Here is a 25,766-nt window from a genome sequence, read left to right as displayed (position 1 = left end):
TGGCGGTGTTTATTCCGAAGGAACAGGAGTCCCATAACATCAGTCAATTCAGGAGCATTGCCCTGTTGAATGTCGAGGGAAAGATCTTCTTTGCAGTCATGGCCAAGAGACTAACCTCTTACCTCACAGGGAATGGCTATATTGACACCAGCTGCCAGAAAGCAGGAGTACCAGGTTTTCCAGGATGCGTGGAGCATTCTTCAATGATTTGGGCACAGATCCAGAGGGCCAAGCAGGAGAAGAGCGACCTCCACGTGGTGCGGCTTGACCTTGCAAATGCTTATGGTTCTGTCCCTCACAAACTCATCCAGTTTGCATTGGAGTTCTTCCACGTCCCTGTTTCCATCATCAACCTGGTAACCAGCTACTTCAGGGACTTCCAGATGTGTTTCAGCCTCCAGGATTTTACAACAGGATGGCAGCGTCTGGAAGTAGGCATCGCCATGGGGTGCTCCATCTCCCCAGTCCTCTTTGTCGCAGCTTTTGAAATCATCCTCCGCGGACCCCGTCAGACTGTAGGAGGAATGAGGCTGCAGACAGGGCAGAGGCTTCCACCACTCCGAAGCTACATGGAAGATGTCACTGTGGTCCTGCAAACAGCCCCATGCACGAGAAGGTGCCTGAAGAGGCTCGATGAGCTAGTGACATGGGCACGGATGAAGATAAAACCCTCCAAGTCACGAAGCCTCTCCTTGCGCAAAGGCACCAGGAACGACAAAACCATCTTTTTTGCGGGAGGTGAGCAAATCCCGCTACGGGTCAACCAGTCCATCCAAAGCCTGGGGAGGCAGTACAATGCGGACCTGTCAGACAAGCACGCAGGCAAGGCAGCACGGAAACAACTCTCAGAAGGCCTAGCGAGCATCAACAAGAGCCAGCTCCCCGGAAAGTACAAGTTGTGGTGCTACAACTTCACACTGTACCAAAGGGTTATGTGGCCACTGAAGATGTGCGAGATTCCATCCTCAACAGGCAACGGGTTGGACAGACTAGCCAACTCCTACATCCGAAAGTGGCTGGGCCTACCGCGTTGCTTCTCCGACACTGGCTTATTTGGGGCAACTTCGCTGCATCTGCCGATCCAGTCCATCACCCTGGGCTATAAGCAGGAGAAGGCCAGATTGGTTCTTGAGCTGGAAGAATCCTCAGATCCTACAGTGAGGAAAGCACGTGTACCCACCCGAACAGGCCGGAAGTGGCCAGCAGGGCCAGAGGTTGCCAAGGCCATTGGCAGGCTCCAACACCAGGAAATAGTTGGCAGGGTGCAAGTAGGGAGAGCGGGGCTTGGCTGGGGAGATTCTCCACGCCTCTGGTCCAAGGCCACAAAGAGGGAACGCAGAGCCATGGTTGTGGAGGAGGTCTCAAGGGCGAACCAGGAGCAATATACCATCAAGGCCGTGTCTCAAGGTCGCCAAGGAAGATGGACCACTTGGGAAGGTACCATCAGTAGACCCATCAGCTGGGCCGACCTATGGAAGATGCCACAAGCCAGGCTCAGCTTCCTTCTTAGGGCAACCTATGACACCTTGCCATGCCCTAGAAACCTCCACCAGTGGTTCGGCCAGGAGGAGAGCTGTCCCCTGTGTGGTGCTCCCAATGCCAGCCTGCAGCACTTGCTATCAGGCTGCAAGATCGTGCTGACACAGGGTCGCTACAGATGGCGGCATGACCAAGTCCTGATGAAACTGGCCGAAGTCCTGGAGAGCAGTAGACAGGAGGCCAACAGCCAGCCCATGGCCAAGAAACTTCCTGTCCTGTTTGTGAGACCAGGGGAAGGCAAAGGAGACACCAGCCAACGAGGCACCCGCAGTGTCCTCTCTCTTGCAAGGGACTGGAGTATGAGGGCTGATATCGGCAAACAGCTCCAGTTCCCCCGTGAGATCACCACCACTTCACTCCGCCCAGATATCGTGCTGTGGTCTGCTGTTACCAAGTCTGCCATGCTGATCGAGCTCACCATCCCCTGGGAGGAGGGAATCCAGGCAGCCTACGAGCGCAAAGCAGCCAAATATGCAGATCTGGCTGCTGAGTGCAGAGAGGCAGGCTGGTCCACTACCATCTACCCTGTGGAAGTAGGCTGTCGGGGCTTCGTCGGTACATCAACTTTAAGGCTGCTCCGAGATGTGGGAACGACTGGGGCTAAGCTCCAAAGGGAAATCAAGGCCCTTGCTGAGGAAGCAGAAAAAGGAAGCTTCTGGTTGTGGCTGAGGAGGAGGGATAAGTACTGGGGGTCGAGGCAATAAGATGGGTCAGCTGCAGGGGGTGGCAGGGAGACGTCCCTTCCACCGCTCCGCCACCAGGAGGCGTTCCGGGGTTAAAGAGAGCGAAACTCCAATGAGCGGTGGTCCCCGGCTGGTGACCCTGCAGCTGACCCAAGGCGCTGTAGGAGGCGCGTCAGGCATACTTGCCCAGCAGAAACAATACCATATCTGTACAATCAATCAGACATTTATAAAAAAAAAGAACAATAGTGTCACAGTGGCTTACACTTGCATCGCATCTCATAAGCTTGACAACATACTGTGTATAATATTTTCACAAAGATAAAATAAGTCATATTTTTGGTTCATTTAATAGTTCAAACAAATGTACATTATTGCAATCAGTTGATACAACATTGTCCTTTACAATTATAAAAGCTTTTTACAAAAATCTACTACTCTGCTTGCATGTCAGCAGACTGGGGTAGATCCTGCTGAAATCTATGTATTGAATGACTAGAGAATCCTTTTGAATCGGGAAAATATCGTTTTTGAATCGAGAATATATATATATAATAAATACTATATATATTTTTACACATATACACACACATAACACTCCTCTCTACTCTTTGTTGTATTTGAAAGTGCAATGATTTGCAGCCAGTAGCACAGCCTTTGAAGGAGCATAGGTGAAATTTAATTTGCAGGAAAGGAGTGAGTTTAGGGTTGAATTGTCCAGCCTCGTTCTATTCTCTGTCACTATCTTTGTTTGGACATTACTACTTGCCGTAGTTTTGAAGCAATGCATGATGGGAATCCGGATGTTGTGTGTCAGTGTATTAACGTGCCGGCTGGAATAAACACACGCTGAGAAATAGCTCCGTGCCTGCCTACTTTATGGGTTATAGATAACACCTATGGATAACGGAGACATATATAATAGTCTCCTTCTTGTTGTGTGTGCAGTTGCGCACTGAGCTCCAAAAGCCGTAGATGTTATAACGTGACTGGGCCGGCACGCTGTTTATATTGAGGAAAAGCAGACGTGACGACAGGCTGTCCTCACTCAGGTCCAGCTGGAAATCGGGTAAAACAGAATCCATCCTGTTTGGGTCCCACATCAACCTTAAGAAAGTCAATGACTTCACCATAAAAGTGGGTGACATTGTTATCACCAGGAAAGATGAGGTCACCTACCTAGGTTCCATTCTAGAGGCTAACCTTTCCTGTGATAAAATGGCAACCAAGGTAATCAGAAAGGTTAACCAACGAACGAGATTTCTCTACAGAATCTCCTCTCTGGTCAACAAAAGCACCTTGAGGACTCTGGCGGGAACTCTCGTTCAACCCTTTTTCGATTACGCATGCACCTCCTCGTACCCTAGCACCTCCAAAACCCTCAAATCTAAACTCCAAACATCTCAGAACAAGCTAGTCAGGTTACTTCTAGACCTCCACCCCAGATCCCACGTCACTCCTACCCACTTCTCTAAAGTGGGCTGGCTCAAGGTAGAGGACAGAGTTAAACAACTTGCACTGAGCCTAGTCTATAAAATCCGCTACACCTCCCTGATACCGAAGTACACTACCGTTCAAAAGTTTGGGGTCACCCAAACAATTTTGTGGAATAGCCTTCATTTCTAAGAACAAGAATATACTGTCGAGTTTCAGATGAAAGTTCTCTTTTTCTGGCCATTTTGAGCGTTTAATTGACCCCACAAATGTGATGCTCCAGAAACTCAATCTGTTCAAAAGAAGGTCAGTTTTGTAGCTTCTGTAACAAGCTAAACTGTCTTCAGATGTGTGAACAGGATTGCACAAGGGTTTTCTAATCATCAATTAGCCTTCTGAGCCAATGAGCAAACACATTGTACCATTAGAACACTGGAGTGATAGTTGCTGGAAATGGGTCTCTATACACCTATGTAGATATTGCACCAAAAACCAGACATTTGCAGCTAGAAGAGTCATTTACCACATTAGCAATGTATAGAGTGTATTTCTTTAAAGTTAAGACTAGTTTAAAGTTATCTTCATTGAAAAGTACAGTGCTTTTCCTTCAAAAATAAGGACATTTCAATGTGACCCCAAACTTTTGAACGGTAGTGTACATGTCAAACTACTTCCTTAACGTAAATGACCGCCATAACCACAACACCAGGGGGAGCTCCACTAACCACGTTAAACCCAGATTCCGAACTAACAAAGGTCTTAACTCACTCTCTTTCTATGCCACATCAATATGGAATGCGCTCCCAACAGGTATAAAAGAAAGGGCATCTCTATCCTCCTTCAAAAGCGCAATAAAAGTTCACCTCCAGGCAGCTACAACCCTAAACTAACTAACACCCTCCCCGGATTGCTAATAATCAAATGTAAACAATCAAATGCAGATACTTTTTCTTATGCCTTCTGATCTCTCTCTCTCTCTCTCTCTCTCTCTCTCTCTCTCTCTCTCTCTCTCTCTCTATGTCCACTACTTGCTGTCCATATCCTACCCCCACCCCCTCTCCACACCCCTGATTGTAAATAATGTAAATAATGCAATGTGATTATCTTGTGTGATGACTGTATTATGATGATAGTATATATGATAGTATATATCTGTATCATGAATCAATTAAGTGGACCCCGACTTAAACAAGTTGAAAAACTTATTCGGGTGTTACCATTTAGTGGTCAATTGTACGGAATATGTACTTCACTGTGCAACCTATTAATAAAAATCTCAATCAATCAATCAATGGTTGTTCCGGGAGATTTTCGGGAGAGGCGCTGAAATTCGGGAGTCTCCCGGAAAATTCGGGAGGCTTGGCAAGTATGTGTAAGGGACAAGCGGTAGAAAACGGATGGATGGATGGATGAAGCTCTAAGGAAGGACATGGAAACACAAGCAGGTTTATGATAATTATTTATTTATCAGTGACAGTGATTCATTTAGCAAGTTCACATGGCTCTGCATTAGCATACAAATTATTGTTAAGCAATCAATATTGTGCACAGTAAGATGTTGATGCATCTTATGCAACTGAATGCGCTGTAGCCTTCTTACCAGTGATGTTTACTTTCCATGCAGTGGACTCAGTGGTGTTTACATTCACTGTAGTGTTAACCACACCCCTGTAGTGGCCACCGGATGAGAAGTACAGTGTGCAGCCATTCAGGCATGTGATTATCACCGTGCTTGAGTAGGGGAGTTCAATGTCTGCTCGTCCCGCTGACAACTCAACGTTCACGGTCTTTCCAGCCGGGACCGTCACACTGACCTCATCCGATTCTGTTATGGTCTCCTTGTGGGTCATTGCGGAGGTCTTCTCTCTCCCCAAGGTCAAGCTAAACCCACGGGACACATCCATCATAGTCGGAAACCCTCCTTTAACAGTCAAGTCCAGTTTTCCTTCAATCTTAGTCTTGGTGGTCCAGGCGGTTGACTTGGTCACAGATCTGCTGTAGGTACATTTCTGCACTTGAGGCTTAGTAGTGTTGTTCGTATAAGACACTGACTTTATGTATTCTTTGGTGACCTAGAGTAAACAACCAGCCCACAACACACAAAGACAGACAAACACAAAAAGATGCATATTTTTTAGGCAACACAAAAAAATAAATTATAGCTAATGTTTGAAATGTGTTGCACTTACCGTATTCTCGGAATATAAGGCGCACTTAAAATCCATTAATTTTTTCAAAAATCGACATTCCCCTGATATGTCCGGAATAATTCTGGTTGTACTTACCGACCTCTTTCATTCGGTACATGGTGTAATGATAAGTGTGGCCAGTAGATGGTAGTCACACATAAGAGATACGTGTAGACTGCAATATGACGCCAGTAAACAACACCAAAACGTTAAATGTTCCATAGATAATAAAGAACATTACACACGGCGCTCAAAAATCCGTCAAAATGTTTTAGTATGACTTTGAAGCCGCACCGCTTGATGGATTGTCGGCCTATTTCGGCTACCGTAGTCAGAGATACAAGTATTACTATAGTGTGTGTATAAGGACCGCAAAATGGCACCCATAAGCAGACATATTATCTGCCGTTTTGTTTCGCAATATTATGCAAAACCAACTTTCCTTACCTACTGGTACCTGCTGAAGATTTGCGCACGTTTGCCACTGTAGTCTATGCCGATACCGTAGTCGATAAGCCTTCGATACCTTCTTGTTATGGGACATTCACCCTCTGCTGTTGCCATTTCTAATATAAAGTAGTGTAAAGTTCTTACTTGTATCTGTCAGTAAACTAGCCATAAAAGTGCTAAAACATACCGGTGCAGTGAGTTTACATTATTCACCCACGGAACTTTAGTTATTAGAGAGTTCCGGTCGGACGGTTTTTCACGGGACACATTTCGGGCGTTGTTGTTGCACTAGTGAGCCATGGATTAGAAGTAGCTGCTACGTTATTGATTGAAGTAAAGTCTGAATGTCATTAAAACAGTTAGCGCCATCTTTTGACACTTCTTCTACTCCCGTCCTTGCACGCTACACCGCTACAACAAAGATGACGACGGGGAGAAGACGCTGTCGAAGGTGAGCCACGTAAATAAGACCGCCCACAAAACGGTGCATCCTGAAGAGACTGTCAGAAAGCGACTTGAAGATGGTCTGTAAAACATCCTCCATGCAATATTTTGACCAAGGAACCACCATTACATGTTATGTAGACCACAAAGAAATGTTTTAAATTTGCGCCTTTTGTATGAAAAAACAGCTAAATAGACCCGCTCATCAGCAGGGTGCCTTATAATCCGGTGCGCCCTATGGTCCAAAAAATACGGTATCTTGCCATAATCTGACTTGGGTGATCCGCACATACTGTATAAAGCACCACTCACCTGGGGTTTGTATGAGGCCAGGGTGGTATATTTCACGTTGGTTAGCACAGATGACTTGATGGTATTGAGGAAGACAAATCCCAATCTGTCCAATTCCGAGCCAGCGTTACCTTCCAACCCCAGGCAGACTCCAGACCCCACGTCAATAGTGTGCTCATTCTTTAGGGGCCAGGCAATCATCTGTGCGCAGAAGTGGCGCTCGGAACTCGTCGTGAAGCGAATGCCAACTAGATGCGTCTCGCCACGGTTCCCCCACAGGGACAGCTTGGTGAAGCGCTCGTCAAGGTCGAACGTAAACTCCTTGAATTTCTTTGCATTTCCAAATGTCATTACTTCCCCGTCCGTCAATTCCGCCCGCACGGCTTTGATCTGCGTGGTACCCACTGCCACTCCAATCTTCCTGAGGGTGGCACCATTTTTAAGGCCATTGAAAGAAAATGGTGTGCCTCCATTTCCACCAATGAGATGAAATTTAGTCGCCATGTTTAATAACCTGAAACAGAAAGGTTCTTCAATTTATTCACAATCACTAGATTGCTAGAGGGTCTGCAGTATGACATTGTTTAACTCCATGCCAGTGTTTAAACAAGCATCTATTGTTTAACAGCTGGCTTGTAGGTCTTTGCTCATCTTTTAACTCAAACTGCTACGATTTAACTGAACGATTTCGCCTGATGTGCATTTGTAATTACATAACACCGTGAATAAATCTCGTCAGTTTGACATACTAAGAAGTGTTAAAGTTGCAGGTATTCCAAAAATGAAATGCAAAACCAAACTAGATGTCCAATGCCTGAAGGACCTCTATTATCTGTGAGAGGACCTGAAAGTAGCCTACTCAGCTGCCCGTTCTAAAAGCACTATAATTAGCGGATTGTCATTGGTCAAAAGTAGGCCAAATATAACCAAATATTTACCTTTGTGTGGGGCTGAGTGTATTCAATCAACAAATGATAAGCATTATTTTTCCTTTGGTAGGGGCTAAGTTAGTGTGCTTTGAAAATCTTGAAAACAACAACATTCATTTCAATGGGGAACAAAGTCAAAGAAAATAACACTTAGCCAAAATGAAGGAATTTTTGGAAATTTTTTGACGGATAGCCATTGCGTCCTGAACGAGCTGAACATCTTGTTCTTTGATCGGTATAAATCAGTTGAGGAAATGTGCGAGGAGAAGCAAGCCAAAATAAAGGCCGGTGATCCTTCCATGTCCACAGCCCGTCAATATCAGATACCCAATGCTACTGAGCATGCATCAATGCTAAAGGTGTCCTCAAACTTGTTGCCCCGTGGCTCAGTACTTGTACGTTGGAGCTTAACCCAGTAGAAGAGACGGTAGCTTCCCCTTGTCTTCGGGTGGGGGGACGGGTACTGACTGTTGTTTGTTGCTTTTGCACCAAACAGAACTTCAGAGTACCCGCCCTTTTTGGATTTACTGGAGGAAGTACTGGAGAGTGCTCCCCCAGGAGAAACGGCTGCCCAGATCTAAACCCGAGTGGCGTTTTGTTATTGGACTTTTGTGCTCATCAAAGATTATCCATAACGAACACCATGTTCAAACATAAGTGCACTTGACACTAGAACAATTTCCCTTGTGGATCGATAAAGTTTGTCTAAGTTTAAGTCTAAGGACACTTTGCGGTTGCATGTTTTTGACACTGGAGTGAAGAGAGCAGCAGGGCTTTCCACTGATCACCACATGGTGGTGAGTTGGCTCCGATGGTTGGGGTCCCTGCGGGTGGGGTGGGTGGTTCCCGTGGCCCCGTGCTGGGTGGTCCTGTGGCGGCCGGCTTGGGTGGGGTGGCCGTGGGCTGGCCTCGCCGCGCTCTCCGGGGGTGGGGGTGGGCTCGTGGGGGCCCGGTTTCCGGTGGGGCGGGGGCGGTCTTCCCGTCCGGTTGCGGGGGGTCTCCAGGCCCCTCGGGCGGGGCGTCCCGCCTTTCTGTCCGTGTGGGGTGTGGTCTCTCGCTGGCTTGGGGTCTGGCTGCCCCCTGCTTTTCTTGTGCCTTGTCCTCTGCCGGGTGCGTCTGTCTGCGGCCTGCTGCTGGCCCTTGTGGGCGGCGCGGTGGGCCAGGCTCTGGGGTTCCTGTCACTGCCCAGCTTGGCTGCATGGGGGCGGTGGTCCCTGGTTCCCTGGGCACCACACCTACTGTTTGTGGGATGGGCTCTCGGGGAGGCTGGGGCCGTACTCTGGCCCCCACACACACTGGGAGTCAAATGTATTGTACATGCAAATTCACATATACTCCCATACATACATACACACATACATAGGTACCTACGCTCCCACATACATATACAAATACAGTACATATTTACACACTCAAAGTTCGTACATCCACACGCACATTCATTATACAAACATACTGTATACACATACTGTACATATACATTCACTGTAAAAACATACATATACACATACTGTACATATACACTCACTGTACAAACACACACATACATATACTGTACGTATACATTCACTGTACAAACACACATACTGTATACACATACTGTACATATACATTCACTGTACAAACACACATACACATACTGTACATATACATTCACTGTACAAACACACACATACACATTCCATACATATACATTCACTGTACAAACACACATATACACATACTGTACATATACATTCACTGTACAAACACACATTTACACATACTGTACATATACATTCACTGTACAAGCACACATATACACATACTGTACATATACAAGTACATATGCACACATACACTCATGCACATAATCACGTTTCATCAAACATATATTAACGTCGTTGCCCTAGGGTAAACTGGGTATAACACATGGCACACTGACAAAGCTTAGCCTATTGTTACTATAACAATCTACAAGGTTAAGGTTGCTTCTCTTTCTTCCCCTCCATTTTTCTGCATTCTTTTGTATCTCAAGTTATCATTACGCATATGTATTGTTGCATTTGAACAATTGTATTGTTGATAATAAAGGAAAAGTATTGGTATTGTTTATTATCAATAGCACTATTTCTGTTGGTATTCATATTGCTCCATTTTTAGTGTAATAATGCTCATTGTCATTTCTGTATCATTTTTTATTTTCGCTAACTGTTTATTTGCTATTACTTTTACCATCATATTTGTACATGTCGTATTTGCTGATGTTGCTCTGTTGTTGTTGTTGTTGTGTTTGCTGTTGTTGTTTTTGTCTCTCTGTCTAATCCCCCTCTTGTCCCCACAATTCCCCCCTCTGTCTTCCTTTTTCTCTCTTTCTATCCCCTCCTGCTCTGGCCCGGCTGCACCAAATGATAATATAAATACATTTCATAAAGTCAAAATACAAATAAGGCAACAAGAGAAGTATCCTACACTTCACTTTTGTAAAGTAAATCTGAACAGCCGATATGGGCATCTACACCTGCTATATGATTTGCCTGGGAAGCTGGGCAGGACACACACACAAAAAAAAATGATGGTCCAAATCGTTTGAAAAAAGGATGCCAGTATGATGGAATCAGCGAGGCAGACACATTTTTATATTTTGATCACTAAGCTGTAAGGATGGACATGGAAACACAAGCAGGTTTTTGATGATGATTTATTTATCTGTGACAGTCATTCATTGAGCAAGATCACGGGACATAGGGCCGACACATTATAATACAATGCAAAATATTTGACAAAAGGATTCCAAGAATGTATCAAGAAATGTTAATGATCATTTATTAAACTGAAACGTTAAACAATGTGATCAGGGAGACAGGGTAATTCATTTAGCAAGACCACATGACTCTGCATTAGCGATCAAATCAATGTTATGCAATGAATATAAAAACTGTGCACAGTAAGATGTTGATGCATCTTATTCAACATTCATAACTCTATCAGACTCAGTGGTATTTACATGCACTGCAGTGTAAGCCACACCATTGTAGTTGCCAGTGGAATTGAAGACCAGCTCGCTGCCGTTCAGGCATGTGATTTTCACTTTGGCCGCGTACTCGAGGTCGATGACTGCTCGTCCCACTGACAACTCAACGCTCACATTCTTTCCTGCCGGGACCTTCACTTTGAACTCATCTGATTCTGTTATGGTCTCCGTGTGGCTCATTGCGGAGGACTGCTCTGCTCCCACGGTCAGGCTAAACCCACCAGACACCTCCCCCAGACCCGGGATCCCTGCTGAAACCGTCATGCTGACAGTGGACTCAATCTTAGTGGTGGTGCTCCAGGTGTTAGACTTGGTCACAGATCTGCTGTACGAACATTTCTGCTCTTGAACCTCACTAGTGTCGTTGTGGTAAGACACCGATTTGATGTATTCTTTGTTGACCTAGAGGAAACAACCAGCCCCCAAACAAACGAACAAACACAGAAAAACACAAAACAATGTGTATTGTTTAGGCAACACAAAAAAGTCTTTATAAACAGTACAGAAATATCAACTCATTTTTAAAGTAATTAAGCAAATGAGAGTTTAAAAATCATGCTTTGATATTTTGATGTTTGTTTGTGATGACCTTAACATTGAGACTTTATTTATTTATTCCCCCGGGGGAGAATTTCGGAATATGACATTATTTTAGTGACTTATTTTAATTGAATAAAAATACAATACTGATGCCACCTCATCACAGGGCCAACACAGACGGACAACATTCACACTCACATTCACACACTAGGGCCAATGTTTATTGTTGCCAATCAACCCAGGTGCATGTCTTTGGAGGTGGGAGGAAGTCCGAGTACGCACGCAGTTTTTTTTTCTCTTTCTATCCCCTCATGCTCCGGCCCGGTTGCACCAAATGATAATATAAATCCACTAAATAAGGTCAAATACAAATAAGGCAACAAGAGAAGTATCCCACACTTCTCTTTTGTAAAGTAAATCTGTACAGCAGATATGGGCATCTACCATCCACATCAAAAATATGATTTGCCTGAGTAGTTTTGCGTGTTCCATATTCTTACTCAGTTTATTCAGACATAGTACCACTCACCTGGGGTGTGTACAAGGCCAGGCTGGAATAGGTCATGTCGGTTAGCACAGACGACTTGATGGCATTGATAAAGAGGAATCCCATGTGGTCGATGTCTGAGCCAGCCCTCCCCTCCAACCCCAGGCAGACTCCAGACCCCACGTCGATAGAGTACTCGGTCTTCAGACCCCAGTCGGTCATGTGCGCAAAGAACTCACGTCCAGAACTCGTCCAGAACCTGATGCCACCCAGACGTGTCCCGGCACCGTTCCCCCACAGGGACAGCTTGGTGATGCGCTCGCCAAGTTTGAACGTGAACTCACTGAAAGTGTGTGATTTTCCAAAGGTCTCCACACGCCCGTCGGTCAGTTCGGCCCGCACAGCTTTGATCTGCCAGCCCCCCACTGCCACTCCAATCTTCTTGAGGGTGGCACCATTGTCACGACCAGTGAAAGAAAATGGACTGCCTCCATTTCCACCAATGCGATAAATTGTAGTCGCCATGTTCAATGACCTGAAACAGAAATGTTCTTCAATATATTCTTAATTACTGGACTTCCTAAAGATCTGCAGAAGAGTGTGTAAGATGACTTTTCCATATCAGTTGTTAAACAAACAACTATTGTTAAACGGCTGGGCTGTAGGTCTCTACTCACCCTTCAACTCACCTTCCAGATACCTCAGAAACACAAACCAAGAAAGCAGTGACAACTTAGGTTCTGTAATGTGGAGGTTCTTCTCTAGATGTGGCTTTCAAGGTGAAGGACTCACCTATTTATAGAAAGAAGGGGGTTAACATGCAATAGAACTCACATTGTTGTTGAGGATGAACAAAGCAAGTCAGGATTTACTAAGAAATAAATGAGACAAGTGTAATCATCTGACTTTCTTCTGAAGTAAGAATTTCTATACACTCTTTCTGAATTTGGTGAACTTAATGCAAAAATACAAAACCAAACCAGGATGGATGTAGAAAGACTTGTGGCATCATCTAAGACAAGATGTGCTTACTCACAAGTTGAAGAGTGGACAGATGGTATTGGACCGATAAGAAGTGCAGGGACTCTGTAGTCAGACTACTGATGAGATTCATTGGAACCTCAGGGTTTTATAGGCAATGAGGTTGGAATTGCGAAATCACAGATTCTATAGATAGGGAACATTTTAAGGAACTGGGAGACACATCATCTGGGTGTGACTTCTTAACCAAGGAAATGCTGTTGACCCTCCGTGGAATTCACCTTTGTTATCCAAAGCAGATTTCTTGAGAAAATAGCCATGTTTCAATCGAAGCCTGGCCAAATAAAACAGGGAGCTAAAAAAGACATCTAAAAATCAATATTATATAATTTTCACATTCCAAAAACACATGCATACCAAATAACTAAATATGTACAGGGTATCAATGAGTGTGTGTGTGTGTCTGTGTGTATGTATGTATATTTAACCCGCAGACCTGAGGCCCTGGAGGGTGTGGCTGCTGATCGTAACACCTGGCGTCAGCTGTGCCAGGATGGCACCCGCCTGCTGGAGGAGGATAGGACAGCCAAGAGACAGGAGAGAAGACTCAGGAGGAATACACCTACGGTTGCCGTTTCCACCACCACCACCACATTTACATGCCCTACCTGCAGTAGGGTTTGTTTATCCAGGATAGGGCTATTCAGCCACCAACGAACTCACCGATAGAAGTGGATGTCGTCATCGGACTCGATGGACAACCATAAGCAAGTAAGTAAGCATATTTAACCCCCAGAATATTGACATTAACTGTGAGTTTGTCTGTGTCTAACACTTTTTACACAAACTGTCGTATGTGTGCTTGGTTCCACTTTTTAAGGAACACTTTACACATGTGGAGGTTTTTGTGCACAAGTGAAAGAAATTCCTAAAATGACCTGGAAAAAAAAAAAGATAAAAGCTGGTCAGACAATATCTAAAACTCACTGATAGAATCCTTAAAAATGTTATGACACACCACCTCGGAAAACTGAATGAAATTTTACAGCCTTTTTGCTGAATAACAGCCGGTATGTACATAAAGATAAATAATGCGGGATTTACAACATTAACTATGAACAATAAAACACTGAAGATTAAGAACACATGAACATCGCTCCTCTTTACCTCTCTAGATCAGTGGTCCCCAACCTTTTTGTAGCTGTGGACCGGTCAACGCTTGAAAATGGCTCTTTTTGCACTTCCTTCAAGGTATAATCACTATTGCAGTATTTTTTATTAAATGTGTTATAACGTACATGTTACACTACGTAAAAGTCACGTTTCTTCTGCTCAAATATACTCAAGTAAAAATACAAATAAAAGGTATGTTGCATTAAAACTACTCTGTCAAGTACAATTTATCCAAATAGTGACTTAAGTAAATGTAACGGAGTGAATGTAGCACGTTACTACCCACCTCTGCTTATCAGCACTTTTAGTTAGTTTGGGATGAACTGGGCATAATGGTGAAAACCAGCAACACACTTGTGGGAACATCTTCAACAACAGTTTTGGGAAGAACTTACCAAAACAATATTTGATTTCCATTGCACTAAGTGTGTTCGGTTCTTATGTCTGCAAAAGCTTGCTACTTTCATGAGTCAAAAATGATGGTCCAAATCGTTTGAAAAAAGGATGCCAGTATGATGGAATCAGCGAGGCAGACACATTTTTATATTTTGATCACTAAGCTGTAAGGATGGACATGGAAACACAAGCAGGTGTCAGGGTTGTCCCTGACAGTTTGGGTATGTTTTAGTTTTTCCTCTGTGTTTGTCTTTATTTCCTGTCAGCGCTTTTATTTTGTTTGTTTCCTGCTTGTCTCCCTCAGCGCTGCTTCCCCTCAGCTGCGACTGATTGGCACCTGGCCACACCTGGTGTCAATCAGCCAGCGGCTGATTGTCATTAATACTTGTTGTTGTCATAACTACCTGTCCTTGTCGCTGTCGTCATATCAGTAAGCTGATCCCTATAGCTATTTACAGTTTGCTGTCTCCTAGCTCTTTTGTTTCATGTTTTCCTGTTAGCTATATCTTGTTAGCCATTAGCTGTTTCCAGTTTTTCTGTTTGCTGTTTCCTGTTTTCAGTTTGGCTATTCCTAGCTCCTGGTTTGTGTTTTACATTTATTTTTGGACATTAAATCATGTTTTCCCGCACCAAGCCTGCCTTCTCTGCATCTTGGGGTTCGTCACCAACAACTTGTGACAGCAGGTTTTTGATGATGATTTATTTATCTGTGACAGTCATTCATTGAGCAAGATCACGAGACATAGGGCCGACACATTATAATACAATGCACATCATTTGACAAAAGGATTTCGAGAATGTATCAACAAATGTTAATGATCATTTACTAAACTGAAACGTTAAACAATGTGATCAGGACTAATTCACACCAGCAGGTTTATGATGATGATTTACTTTCATTTAGCAAGATCACATGACTCTGCATTTGCGATCAAATCAATGTTATGCAATGAATATAAAAACTGTGCACAGTAAGATGTTGATGCATCTTATTCAACATTCATAACTCTATCAGACTCAGTGGTATTTACATGCACTGCAGTGTAAGCCACACCATTGTAGTTGCCAGTGGAATTGAAGACCAGCTCGCTGCCGTTCAGGCATGTGATTTTCACTTTGGCCGCGTACTCGAGGTCGATGACTGCTCGTCCCACTGACAACTCAACGCTCACATTCTTTCCTGCCGGGACCTTCACTTTGACCTCATCGGATTCTGTTATGGTCTCCGTGTGGCTCATTGCGGAGGACTGCTCTGCTCCCACGGTCAGGCTAAACCCACCAGACACCTCCACCAGACCTGGGATCCCTGCTGAAACCGTCATGCTGACAGTGGACTCAATCTTAACGGTGGTGGTCCAGGTGTTAGACTTGGTCACAGATCTGCTGTACGAACATTTGTGCTCTTGAACCGCAGTTGTGTCGTTGTGGTAAGACACCGATTTGATGTATTCTTTGTTGACCTAGAGGAAACAACCAGCCCGCCCACACACACACATAGAAAAACACAAAAAGATGCATGTTGTTTAGGCAATGCAACAGAATAATACTTAATATTCAGGACAGAAAATATCAACATATATTTAAAGTGATAAAGCAAATTAGATTAAAAAAACATACATATATATATTTTATATTACTTTAGACTGTGAAATGTCAAATTTGAAATATGACACTATTTCATTGACCTATTGTAATCAAACAAAGACACTACAGTCAACCCAATATCAAATATTGATGTTTATGGGGGACAAGACTCATCAAGTTGTCTTTTATGAAACAATTGGTGGGCCAAAAAGCTTTTGATCAAAACAAATTCTTCTTTTTTTTTCTTTTAATAAAAATCTTGCGACGACTCAAATTCTGATTTCAATTACTTTTGGGAGTTAAAAAAGAAAATAATTAAGATGTATTGCATTTATCTTGCAATATTCTGACTCAGGTGTCCCACACATAGTACCACTCACCTGGGGTGTGTACATGGCCAGGCTGGGATAGGTCATGTCGGTTAGCACAGAGGACTTGATGGCACTGATGAAGAGTAACCCCAAGCAGTCGATGTCTGAGCCATAGTTACCCACCAGCCCCAGGCAGACTCCAGACCCCACGTCGATAGAGTATTCGGTCTTCAGGGGCCAGTCGGTCATGTGTGCAAAGAACTCGCGTCCAGAACTCGTCCAGAACCTGATGCCACCCAGACGTGTCCCGGCGCCATTTCCCCACAGGGACAGCTTGGTGATGCGCTCGCCAAGATTGAACGTGAACTCACTGAAAGTTACAGCATTCCCAAAGGTCTTCACACGCCCGTCGGTCAGTTCGGCCCGTACGGCTTTGATCTGCCAGCCAGACACTGCCACACCAATCTTCTTGAGGGTGGCACCATTGTTAAGGCCATTAAACTCAAATCGAGTGCCTCCTTGTCCACCAATGAGATGAAGTGTAGTTGCCATGTTCAATGACCTGAAACAGAAATGTTCTTCAATATATTCTTAATTACTGGACTTCCTAAAGATCTGCAGAAGAGTGTGTCAGATGACTTTTCCATATCAGTTGTTAAACAAACATCTATTGTTAAACGGCTGGGCTGTAGGTCTCTACTCACCTTTCAACTCACCTTCCAGATACCTCAGAAACACAAACCAAGAAAGCAGTGACAGCTTAGGTTCTGTAATGTGGAGGTTCTTCTCTAGATGTGGCTTTCAAGGTGAAGGACTCACCTATTTATAGAAAGAAGGGGGTTAACATGCATTAGAACTCACATCCTGTTGTTGAGGATGAACAAAGCAAGTCAGGATTTACTAAGAAATAAATGAGACAAGTGTAATCATCTGACGTTCTTCTGAAGTAAGAATTTCTGTACACTCTTTCTGAATTTGGTGGACTTAATGCACAAATACAAATACAAACCAGGATAGATGTAGAAAGATTTGTGGCATCATCTAAGACAAGATGTGCATACTCACAAGTTGAAGAGTGGACAGATGGTATCGGACCGATAAGAAGTGCAGGGACTCTGTAGTCAGACTACTGATGAGATTCATTGGAACCTCAGGGTTTTATAGGCAATGAGGTTGGAATTGCGAAATCACAGATTCTATAGATGGGGAACATTTTTAGGAACTGGAAGCTACATCTGGGTGTGACTTCTTAACCAAGGAAATGCTGTTGACCCTCTGTGGAGTTCACCTTTGTTATCTAAAGCAGATTTTTTGAGAATATAGCCATGTTTCAACACTGACAGTTGTGTAACGCCTGCCTGTTCCGCTTATGAACAGTGCCCAGATTATTCTACTTGCCCTTTACCTTATCAGTAGACTAATGACATATGTATACATTGTGTGTGTGTGTGTGTGTGTGTATATATATATATATATATATATATATATATATATATATATATATATATATATATATATATATATATATATATATATATATATATATATATATATATATATATATATATATGTGTGTGTATGTGTATGTATATGTATATATGTATGTGTATTTGTATATTTATGCAGTGGTGTGCCGTCAGGGCCAGCAAGGCCTTCTCTGCTGGCCTAACATAACCAGAAATCATGATCATAATTAAGGATACGATTATTTTTTTATTTACTTTCCCTAAATATCTAAAATTATTCATTTTATTTTCATGTCATATTAGGCACGTTCCAGTGCTGTTGTTTATAGTTGTAGTTTGTATCCCATCAGAATTCAGCTAGATTATGTTGCCATGCAGTACGAAATCTGCCAGACGCCTTCAGAATCAACAATGCAGGCGTCCGTGCACTGTAAGTGAACGGGCACATACAGTTGATAGACAGTTGCGATAGCCAATCAGGTCACGAGTTGTTGTCAATAAGGCCTTCTAGATGGCCTCACGTTGAACGTGACATTTACACGTCCTGTGATTAGATACTCAACGGGACCATTAGCGGATGAATTTGAGAACACATAGAGTTGATAGACAGTTGTGATAGCCAATCAGATCACACGATGTTGACAGTAGATGTTCTGTTACAACTAGAAGTTGTAAACTCTTGTTGTTAAAGTGTGTCATGCTTAAGAGAATGCTACATGCTAATAAGTTAGCGTAAGTAACTTTCAAGCTACAGACCTAGCAGATAAGTTTCCACTGCTTTTTTATGTTGTTGGTAATGTTTTAATGTGTTTAAATGACACTTGTGGTTAATAGGATCATCAGAGACATACAAAAAGATCGATATTTAAGTTAACTGTTGTAAGATGTTTCTGTTCAGTCACGCAATTAAAGTGTCTTCTTTGGGAACATTCTGACACTTATCAAACAAGTAGGTCTCTATTTTATCATATACTTTAAAAAATACTGACCCAGTTCAGCTTCCTATGGATGCACTTTGTGCTTGTTTGATTGGTGGAATGGAATCAGACGTCACTAAGTTGTATTGGCGAAACAGAGTCATGTGACAGTGCCTACGGAAAGAAGGCTTGCTGACAAAAGAATACGCCTTTGCAAGCCTTAATTAATATACTATAAAGAATTGTGATACAAACGTAACGATCGGAATCAAACTCAATGTAATGGAGTAAAAGTCGCGTTTCTTCTGCTCAAATATACTCAAGTAAAAATACAAATAAAAGGTATGTTGCATTAAAACTACTCTGTCAAGTACAATTTATCCAAATAGTGACTTAAGTAAATGTAACGGAGTGAATGTAGCACGTTACTACCCACCTCTGCTTATCAGCACTTTTAGTTAGTTTGGGATGAACTGGGCATAATGGTGAAAACCAGCAACACACTTGTGGGAACATCTTCAACAACAGTTTTGGGAAGAACTTACCAAAACAATATTTGATTTCCATTGCACTAAGTGTGTTCGGTTCTTATGTCTGCAAAAGCTTGCTACTTTCATGAGTCAAAAATGATGGTCCAAATCGTTTGACAAAAGGATGCCAGTATGATGGAATCAGCTAGGAAGACACATTTTTATATTTTGATCACTAAGCTGTAAGGATGGACATGGAAACACAAGCAGGTTTTTGATGATGATTTATTTATCTGTGACAGTCATTCATTGAGCAAGATCACGGGACATAGGGCCGACACATTATAATACAATGCAAATCATTTGGCAAAAGGATTCCGAGAATGTATCAAGAAATGTTAATGATCATTTATTAAACTGAAACGTTAAACAATGTGATCAGGGAGACAGGGTAATTCATTTAGCAAGACCACATGACTCTGCATTAGCGATCAAATCAATGTTATGCAATGAATATAAAAACTGTGCACAGTAAGATGTTGATGCATCTTATTCAACATTCATAACTCTATCAGACTCAGTGGTGGTATTTACATGCACTGCAGTGTAAGCCACACCATTGTAGTTGCCAGTGGAATTGAAGACCAGCTCGCTGCCGTTCAGGCATGTGATTTTCACTTTGGCCGCGTACTCGAGGTCGATGACTGCTCGTCCCACTGACAACTCAACGCTCACATTCTTTCCTGCCGGGACCTTCACTTTGACCTCATCGGATTCTGTTATGGTCTCCGTGTGGCTCATTGCGGAGGACTGCTCTGCTCCCACGGTCAGGCTAAACCCACCAGACACCTCCACCAGATCTGGGATCCCTGCTGAAACGGTCATGCTGACGGTGGCCTCAATCTTAGTGGTGGTGGTCCAGGTGTTAGACTTGGTCACAGATCTGCTGTACGAACATTTGTGCTCTTGAACCTCAGTTGTGTCGTTGTGGTAAGACACCGATTTGATGTATTCTTTGTTGACCTGGAGGAAACAACCAGCCCGCCCACACACAGACATAGAAAAACACAAAAAGATGCATGTTGTTTAGGCAATGCAACAGAATAATACTTAATATTCAGGACAGAAAATATCAACATATATTTAAAGTGATAAAGCAAATTAGATTAAAAAAACATACATATATATATTTTATATTACTTTAGACTGTGAAATGTCAAATTTGAAATATGACACTATTTCATTGACCTATTGTAATCAAACAAAGACATTACAGTCAACCCAATATCAAATATTGATGTTTATGGGGGACAAGACTCATCAAGTTGTCTTTTATGAAACAATTGGTGGGCCAAAAAGCTTTTGATCAAAACAAATTCTTCTTTTTTTTTCTTTTAATAAAAATCTTGCGACGACTCAAATTCTGATTTCAATTACTTTTGGGAGTTAAAAAAGAAAATAATTAAGATATATTGCATTTATCTTGCAATATTCTGACTCAGGTGTCCCACACATAGTACCACTCACCTGGGGTGTGTACATGGCCAGGCTGGGATAGGTCATGTCGGTTAGCACAGAGGACTTGATGGCACTGATGAAGAGTAACCCCAAGCAGTCGATGTCTGAGCCATAGTTACCCACCAGCCCCAGGCAGACTCCAGACCCCACGTCGATAGAGTATTCGGTCTTCAGGGGCCAGTCGGTCATGTGTGCAAAGAACTCGCGTCCAGAACTCGTCCAGAACCTGATGCCACCCAGACGTGTCCCGGCGCCGTTCCCCCACAGGGACAGCTTGGTGATGCGCTCGCCAAGATTGAACGTGAACTCACTGAAAGTTACAGCATTCCCAAAGGTCTTCACACGCCCGTCGGTCAGTTCGGCCCGCACGGCTTTGATCTGCCAGCCAGACACTGCCACTCCAATCTTCTTGAGGGTGGCACCATTGTTAAGGCCATTAAACTCAAATTGAGTGCCTCCTTGTCCACCAATGAGATGAAGTGTAGTTGCCATGTTCAATGACCTGAAACAGAAATGTTCTTCAATATATTCTTAATTACTGGACTTCCTAAAGATCTGCAGAAGAGTGTGTCAGATGACTTTTCCATATCAGTTGTTAAACAAACATCTATTGTTAAACGGCTGGGCTGTAGGTCTCTACTCACCTCTTAACTCACCTTCCAGATACCTCAGAAACACAAACCAAGAAAGCAGTGACAGCTTAGGTTCTGTAATGTGGAGGTTCTTCTCTAGATGTGGCTTTCAAGGTGAAGGACTCACCTATTTATAGAAAGAAGGGGGTTAACATGCAATAGAACTCACATTGTTGTTGAGGATGAACAAAGCAAGTCAGGATTTACTAAGAAATAAATGAGACAAGTGTAATCATCTGACGCTCTTCTGAAGTAAGAATTTCTACACACTCGTTCTGAATTTGGTGAACTTAATGCACAAATACAAAACCAAACCAGGATAGATGTAGAAAGATTTGTGGCATCATCTAAGACAAGATGTGCATACTCACAAGTTGAAGAGTGGACAGATGGTATCGGACCGATAAGAAGTGCAGGGACTCTGTAGTCAGACTACTGATGAGATTCATTGGAACCTCAGGGTTTTATAGGCAATGAGGTTGGAATTGCGAAATCACAGATTCTATAGATAGGGAACATTTTAAGGAACTGGGAGACACATCATCTGGGTGTGACTTCTTAACCAAGGAAATGCTGTTGACCCTCTGTGGAGTTCACCTTTGTTATCTAAAGCAGATTTTTTGAGAATATAGCCATGTTTCAACACTGACAGTTGTGTAACGCCTGCCTGTTCCGCTTATGAACAGTGCCCAGATTATTCTACTTGCCCTTTACCTTATCAGTAGACTAATGACATATGTATACATTGTGTGTGTGTGTGTGTGTGTGTGTGTGTATATATATATATATATATATATATATATATATATATATATATATATATATATATATATATATATATATATATATATATATATATATATATATATATATATATATATATATATATATATGTATATTTATGCAGTGGTGTGCCGTCAGGGCCAGCAAGGCCTTCTCTGCTGGCCTAACGTAACCAGAAATCATGATCATTATTAAGGATACGATTATTTTTTTATTTACTTTCCCTAAATATCTAAAATTATTAATTTTATTTTCATGTCATATTAGGCACGTTCCAGTGCTGTTGTTTATAGTTGTAGTTTGTATCCAATCAGAATTCAGCTAGATTATGTTGCCATGCAGTATGAAATCTGCAAGACGCCTTCAGAATCAACAATGCAGGCGTCCGTGCACTGTAAGTGAACGGGCACATACAGTTGATAGACAGTTACGATAGCTAATCAGATCACAAGTTGTTGTCAATAAGGCCTTCTAGATGGCCTCACGTTGAACGTGACATTTACACGTCCTGTGATTAGATACTCAACGGGACCATTAGCGGATGAATTTGAGAACACATAGAGTTGATAGACAGTTTAGATAGCCAATCAGATCACACAATGTTGACAGTAGATGTTCTGTTACAACTAGAAGTTGTAAACTGTTGTTGTTAAAGTGTGTCAGGCTTGTCATTTAATTAACATTGTTACATGTGTATTTGTCGCCATCATGTGGCCAGGGCAGTTAATATAGCTTTGAGAAGTGTGTACTTTGAATCAAACTTTATTGACCGGAAGTTCCATAAGCCAAGCAGATACATTTACGTTCTATCTTCATCGTATGGGCAGCTGTTTTCCAGCACCCGGACCTGAGGCCGAGGGTCTATGCCTTTTACCACCCCAGGCCCGGGGGGCCCTCCCGTTCATATGTCAGGACACACAGAAGTGAGCCAGGTCACTGAGCAGTCATCCAGGTCCGCCAGGCCACGCAAACCATTAGGAGCACGATAAATCGGGCAACGCAGGATCACGTGGTCGGCAGTCTGCTCCTCCGCGCCACACTCACACGTCGCATTAGGTGCTAAGCCCCACTGGAACATGTTTGAGCGAAAGCGACCGACACCAGTTCGGAGGCGGTTAAGCCTCACCCAGGCCACTCGTGGTAGTGAGAGGCCTGGTATTGAGCCGGTGTCAGGTATGAAGTCACGGAGTCTGGAGGAGATGGTATGCTCCAGGTCCGTGCTCCATTTGTGATTCGCCCAGTGAGCCGCCCTGATGTTGTTGTCACTGCATTGCTGCAGGAGCTTCAGGGCGGCTGGTACCAGTGGGTCTCTGGAGGGGAGGCGGGGCGTTGGCTCTGAGGAGAGTGTGAGCCTTTCATGGAGCAGGTGGTTCTCATCCATGTTTGCCCGGCCCGCCAGAGTTGCTACAGCACCTTGGCGACGAAGCTCAGCGGGTTGGATGCCTGCTAAGATGGGCAGTAGCTCCACAGGGGTGGGGCGCAGGCATCCAGTGATAACACGCAAGGCTTCGTTGATCGGGACATCAAGTTGTTTAGAGTGAGCACTGCGCGCCCAGACAGGTGCGCAGTACTCAGCAGTTGAGTAGACCAGGGCAAGTGCTGCTGTTCGCAGAGTTCTTGCCCCGGCACCCCAACCGGACCCGACCAACCGTCTCAGCAGTGAGACGCGGGTGTTGAGTTTCTTGCGTGTTGCCAAGAGGTGTTTACGGAAAGTGAGCGACCTGTCCAGGGTGACCCCAAGGTATTTAGGGTCAGGGCGAGGGTCTTCAGGTGTAGGACGAGGCCGGCATAGGGTAAGGGAAGCCCCATCCGGCTTCCGCACCTCGAACCTGATCTCACGATCCGCTTCCCAATTGTATAGGTGGAAAGCTTGTGTCACCGTCTTGGATTCGCTGAGCTTCAATCTCCAGTTATGGAGGTAAGCCACTAAAGTCTCCATGTCCTGGCTTAGAGTTCCCTCCAAGGCCTGCCAGTCCCTGTCGGAGTGCAGCAGCGCGAGATCGTCTGCGTATGCGAACCTCCGTGAGACTGTGGCAGGCAGGTCGTATGTATAGATGTTATACAGGAGGGGAGCCAGGACAGATCCCTGGGGGACGCCATTTTTCAGGCGCCGCAACCTGCTTTTATCTCCGTTACTGGTGGTGAGAGTAAAGCTGCGGTTCCAGACAAGCTCTATGTTTTAATTGCTGATGCCATAGTGGATCTAACATAATAGTGTGAGAGTCCAGTCCATAGTGGATCTAACATAATAGTGAGAGTCCAGTCCGTAGTGGATCTAACATAATAGTGAGAGTCCAGTCCATAGTGGATCTAACATAATAGTGAGAGTCCAGTCCGTAGTGGATCTAACATAATAGTGAGAGTCCAGTCTATAGTGGATCTAACATAATAGTGTGAGCGTCCAGTCCATAGTGGATCTAACATAATAGTGTGAGTGTCCAGTCCATAGTGGATCTAACATAATAGTGTGAGTGTCCAGTCCATAGTGGATCTAACATAATAGTGTGAGAGTCCAGTCCATAGTGGATCTAACGTAATAGTGAGAGTCCAGTCCATAGTGGATCTAACATAATAGTGAGAGTCCAGTCCGTAGTGGATCTAACATAATAGTGAGAGTCCAGTCTATAGTGGATCTAACATAATAGTGTGAGCGTCCAGTCCATAGTGGATCTAACATAATAGTGTGAGTGTCCAGTCCATAGTGGATCTAACATAATAGTGTGAGTGTCCAGTCCATAGTGGATCTAACATAATAGTGTGAGAGTCCAGTCCATAGTGGATCTAACATAATAGTGAGAGTCCAGTCCATTGTGGATCAAACATAATAGTGAGAGTCCAGTCCATAGTGGATCTAACATAATAGTGTGAGAGTTCAGTCCATAGTGGATCTAACATAATAGTGAGAGAGTCCAGTCCATAGTGGATCTAACATAATAGTGTGAGAGTCCAGTCCATAGTGGATCTAACATAATAGTGAGAGTCCAGTCCATAGTGGATCTAACATAATAGTGTGAGCGTCCAGTCCATAGTGGATCTAACATAATAGTGTGAGTGTCCAGTCCATAGTGGATCTAACATAATAGTGTGAGTGTCCAGTCCATAGTGGATCTAACATAATAGTGTGAGAGTCCAGTCCATAGTGGATCTAACATAATAGTGAGAGTCCAGTCCATTGTGGATCAAACATAATAGTGAGAGTCCAGTCCATAGTGGATCTAACATAATAGTGTGAGAGTTCAGTCCATAGTGGATCTAACATAATAGTGAGAGAGTCCAGTCCATAGTGGATCTAACATAATAGTGTGAGAGTCCAGTCCATAGTGGATCTAACATAATAGTGAGAGTCCAGTCCATAGTGGATCTAACATAATAGTGTGAGAGTCCAGTCCATAGTGGATCTAACATAATAGTGTGAGAGTCCAGTCCATAGTGGATCTAACATAATAGTGAGAGTCCAGTCCATAGTGGATCTAACATAATAGTGAGAGTCCAGTCCATAGTGGATCTAACATAATAGTGAGAGTCCAGTCCATAGT

General features: G+C 43.4%; 6 protein-coding genes across 8 annotated transcripts in view; all 6 read right to left on the bottom strand.

Annotated features, from left to right (window-relative positions):
- Positions 1-25,766, bottom strand: part of LOC133635044 (aerolysin-like protein) — an 81,117-nt gene that overhangs the window by 44,790 nt on the left and 10,561 nt on the right. The gene's annotated exons all lie outside the window — the stretch shown is intronic.
- On the bottom strand, positions 5,225-7,534 carry LOC133635436 (aerolysin-like protein). Its single transcript, XM_062028656.1, has 2 exons — positions 7,052-7,534; positions 5,225-5,728 (listed from the first exon to the last, which is right to left on the bottom strand). The coding sequence occupies exons 1-2, from the start codon at positions 7,532-7,534 to the stop codon at positions 5,225-5,227; spliced, it is 987 nt and encodes a 328-aa protein (XP_061884640.1).
- Positions 5,225-7,534, bottom strand: LOC133635451 (aerolysin-like protein). Its single transcript, XM_062028668.1, has 2 exons — positions 7,052-7,534; positions 5,225-5,728 (listed from the first exon to the last, which is right to left on the bottom strand). Exons 1-2 carry the CDS (start codon positions 7,532-7,534, stop codon positions 5,225-5,227), a joined length of 987 nt encoding a protein of 328 aa, XP_061884652.1.
- On the bottom strand, positions 10,751-12,524 carry LOC133634833 (aerolysin-like protein). The gene is made up of 2 exons (XM_062027466.1): positions 12,042-12,524; positions 10,751-11,374 (listed from the first exon to the last, which is right to left on the bottom strand). Exons 1-2 carry the CDS (start codon positions 12,522-12,524, stop codon positions 10,904-10,906), a joined length of 954 nt encoding a protein of 317 aa, XP_061883450.1. The 3' UTR covers positions 10,751-10,903.
- LOC133635045 (aerolysin-like protein) lies at positions 15,247-17,587 on the bottom strand. 2 transcript variants are annotated; one of them, XM_062027775.1, is made up of 4 exons: positions 17,510-17,587; positions 17,149-17,263; positions 16,514-17,006; positions 15,247-16,009 (listed from the first exon to the last, which is right to left on the bottom strand). In XM_062027775.1, exons 3-4 carry the CDS (start codon positions 16,994-16,996, stop codon positions 15,539-15,541), a joined length of 954 nt encoding a protein of 317 aa, XP_061883759.1. In that variant the 5' UTR covers positions 16,997-17,006; positions 17,149-17,263; positions 17,510-17,587; the 3' UTR covers positions 15,247-15,538. The 2 variants fall into 2 exon arrangements, with proteins under 2 accessions (XP_061883759.1, XP_061883760.1); XM_062027776.1 differs by having other exon boundaries at positions 17,161-17,263.
- On the bottom strand, positions 19,571-21,936 carry LOC133635042 (aerolysin-like protein). 2 transcript variants are annotated; one of them, XM_062027771.1, is made up of 4 exons: positions 21,819-21,936; positions 21,460-21,574; positions 20,825-21,317; positions 19,571-20,320 (listed from the first exon to the last, which is right to left on the bottom strand). In XM_062027771.1, exons 3-4 carry the CDS (start codon positions 21,305-21,307, stop codon positions 19,847-19,849), a joined length of 957 nt encoding a protein of 318 aa, XP_061883755.1. In that variant the 5' UTR covers positions 21,308-21,317; positions 21,460-21,574; positions 21,819-21,936; the 3' UTR covers positions 19,571-19,846. The 2 variants fall into 2 exon arrangements, with proteins under 2 accessions (XP_061883755.1, XP_061883756.1); XM_062027772.1 differs by having other exon boundaries at positions 21,472-21,574.

Source organism: Entelurus aequoreus, linkage group LG19 (genome assembly GCF_033978785.1).
Source record: "Entelurus aequoreus isolate RoL-2023_Sb linkage group LG19, RoL_Eaeq_v1.1, whole genome shotgun sequence".
Classification (NCBI taxonomy): Eukaryota; Metazoa; Chordata; class Actinopteri; order Syngnathiformes; family Syngnathidae; genus Entelurus; species Entelurus aequoreus.
This window is presented reverse-complemented; position numbering and strand designations above follow the sequence as displayed.

Bases quoted from the DNA above. Each gene is read 5' to 3' on its own strand.
- LOC133635436 (XM_062028656.1), bottom strand. From the start codon at position 7,534: ATGGCGACTAAATTTCATCTCATTGGTGGAAATGGAGGCACACCATTT. The intron at 5,729-7,051 runs GTGAGTGGTGCT...TGTTTACTCTAG, and splicing joins TGGCCTCATACAAACCCCAG to GTCACCAAAGAATACATAAA.
- LOC133635451 (XM_062028668.1), bottom strand. From the start codon at position 7,534: ATGGCGACTAAATTTCATCTCATTGGTGGAAATGGAGGCACACCATTT. The intron at 5,729-7,051 runs GTGAGTGGTGCT...TGTTTACTCTAG, and splicing joins TGGCCTCATACAAACCCCAG to GTCACCAAAGAATACATAAA.
- LOC133634833 (XM_062027466.1), bottom strand. From the start codon at position 12,524: ATGGCGACTACAATTTATCGCATTGGTGGAAATGGAGGCAGTCCATTT. The intron at 11,375-12,041 runs GTGAGTGGTACT...TGTTTCCTCTAG, and splicing joins TGGCCTTGTACACACCCCAG to GTCAACAAAGAATACATCAA.
- LOC133635045 (XM_062027775.1), bottom strand. From the start codon at position 16,996: ATGGCAACTACACTTCATCTCATTGGTGGACAAGGAGGCACTCGATTT. The intron at 16,010-16,513 runs GTGAGTGGTACT...TGTTTCCTCTAG, and splicing joins TGGCCATGTACACACCCCAG to GTCAACAAAGAATACATCAA.
- LOC133635042 (XM_062027771.1), bottom strand. From the start codon at position 21,307: ATGGCAACTACACTTCATCTCATTGGTGGACAAGGAGGCACTCAATTT. The intron at 20,321-20,824 runs GTGAGTGGTACT...TGTTTCCTCCAG, and splicing joins TGGCCATGTACACACCCCAG to GTCAACAAAGAATACATCAA.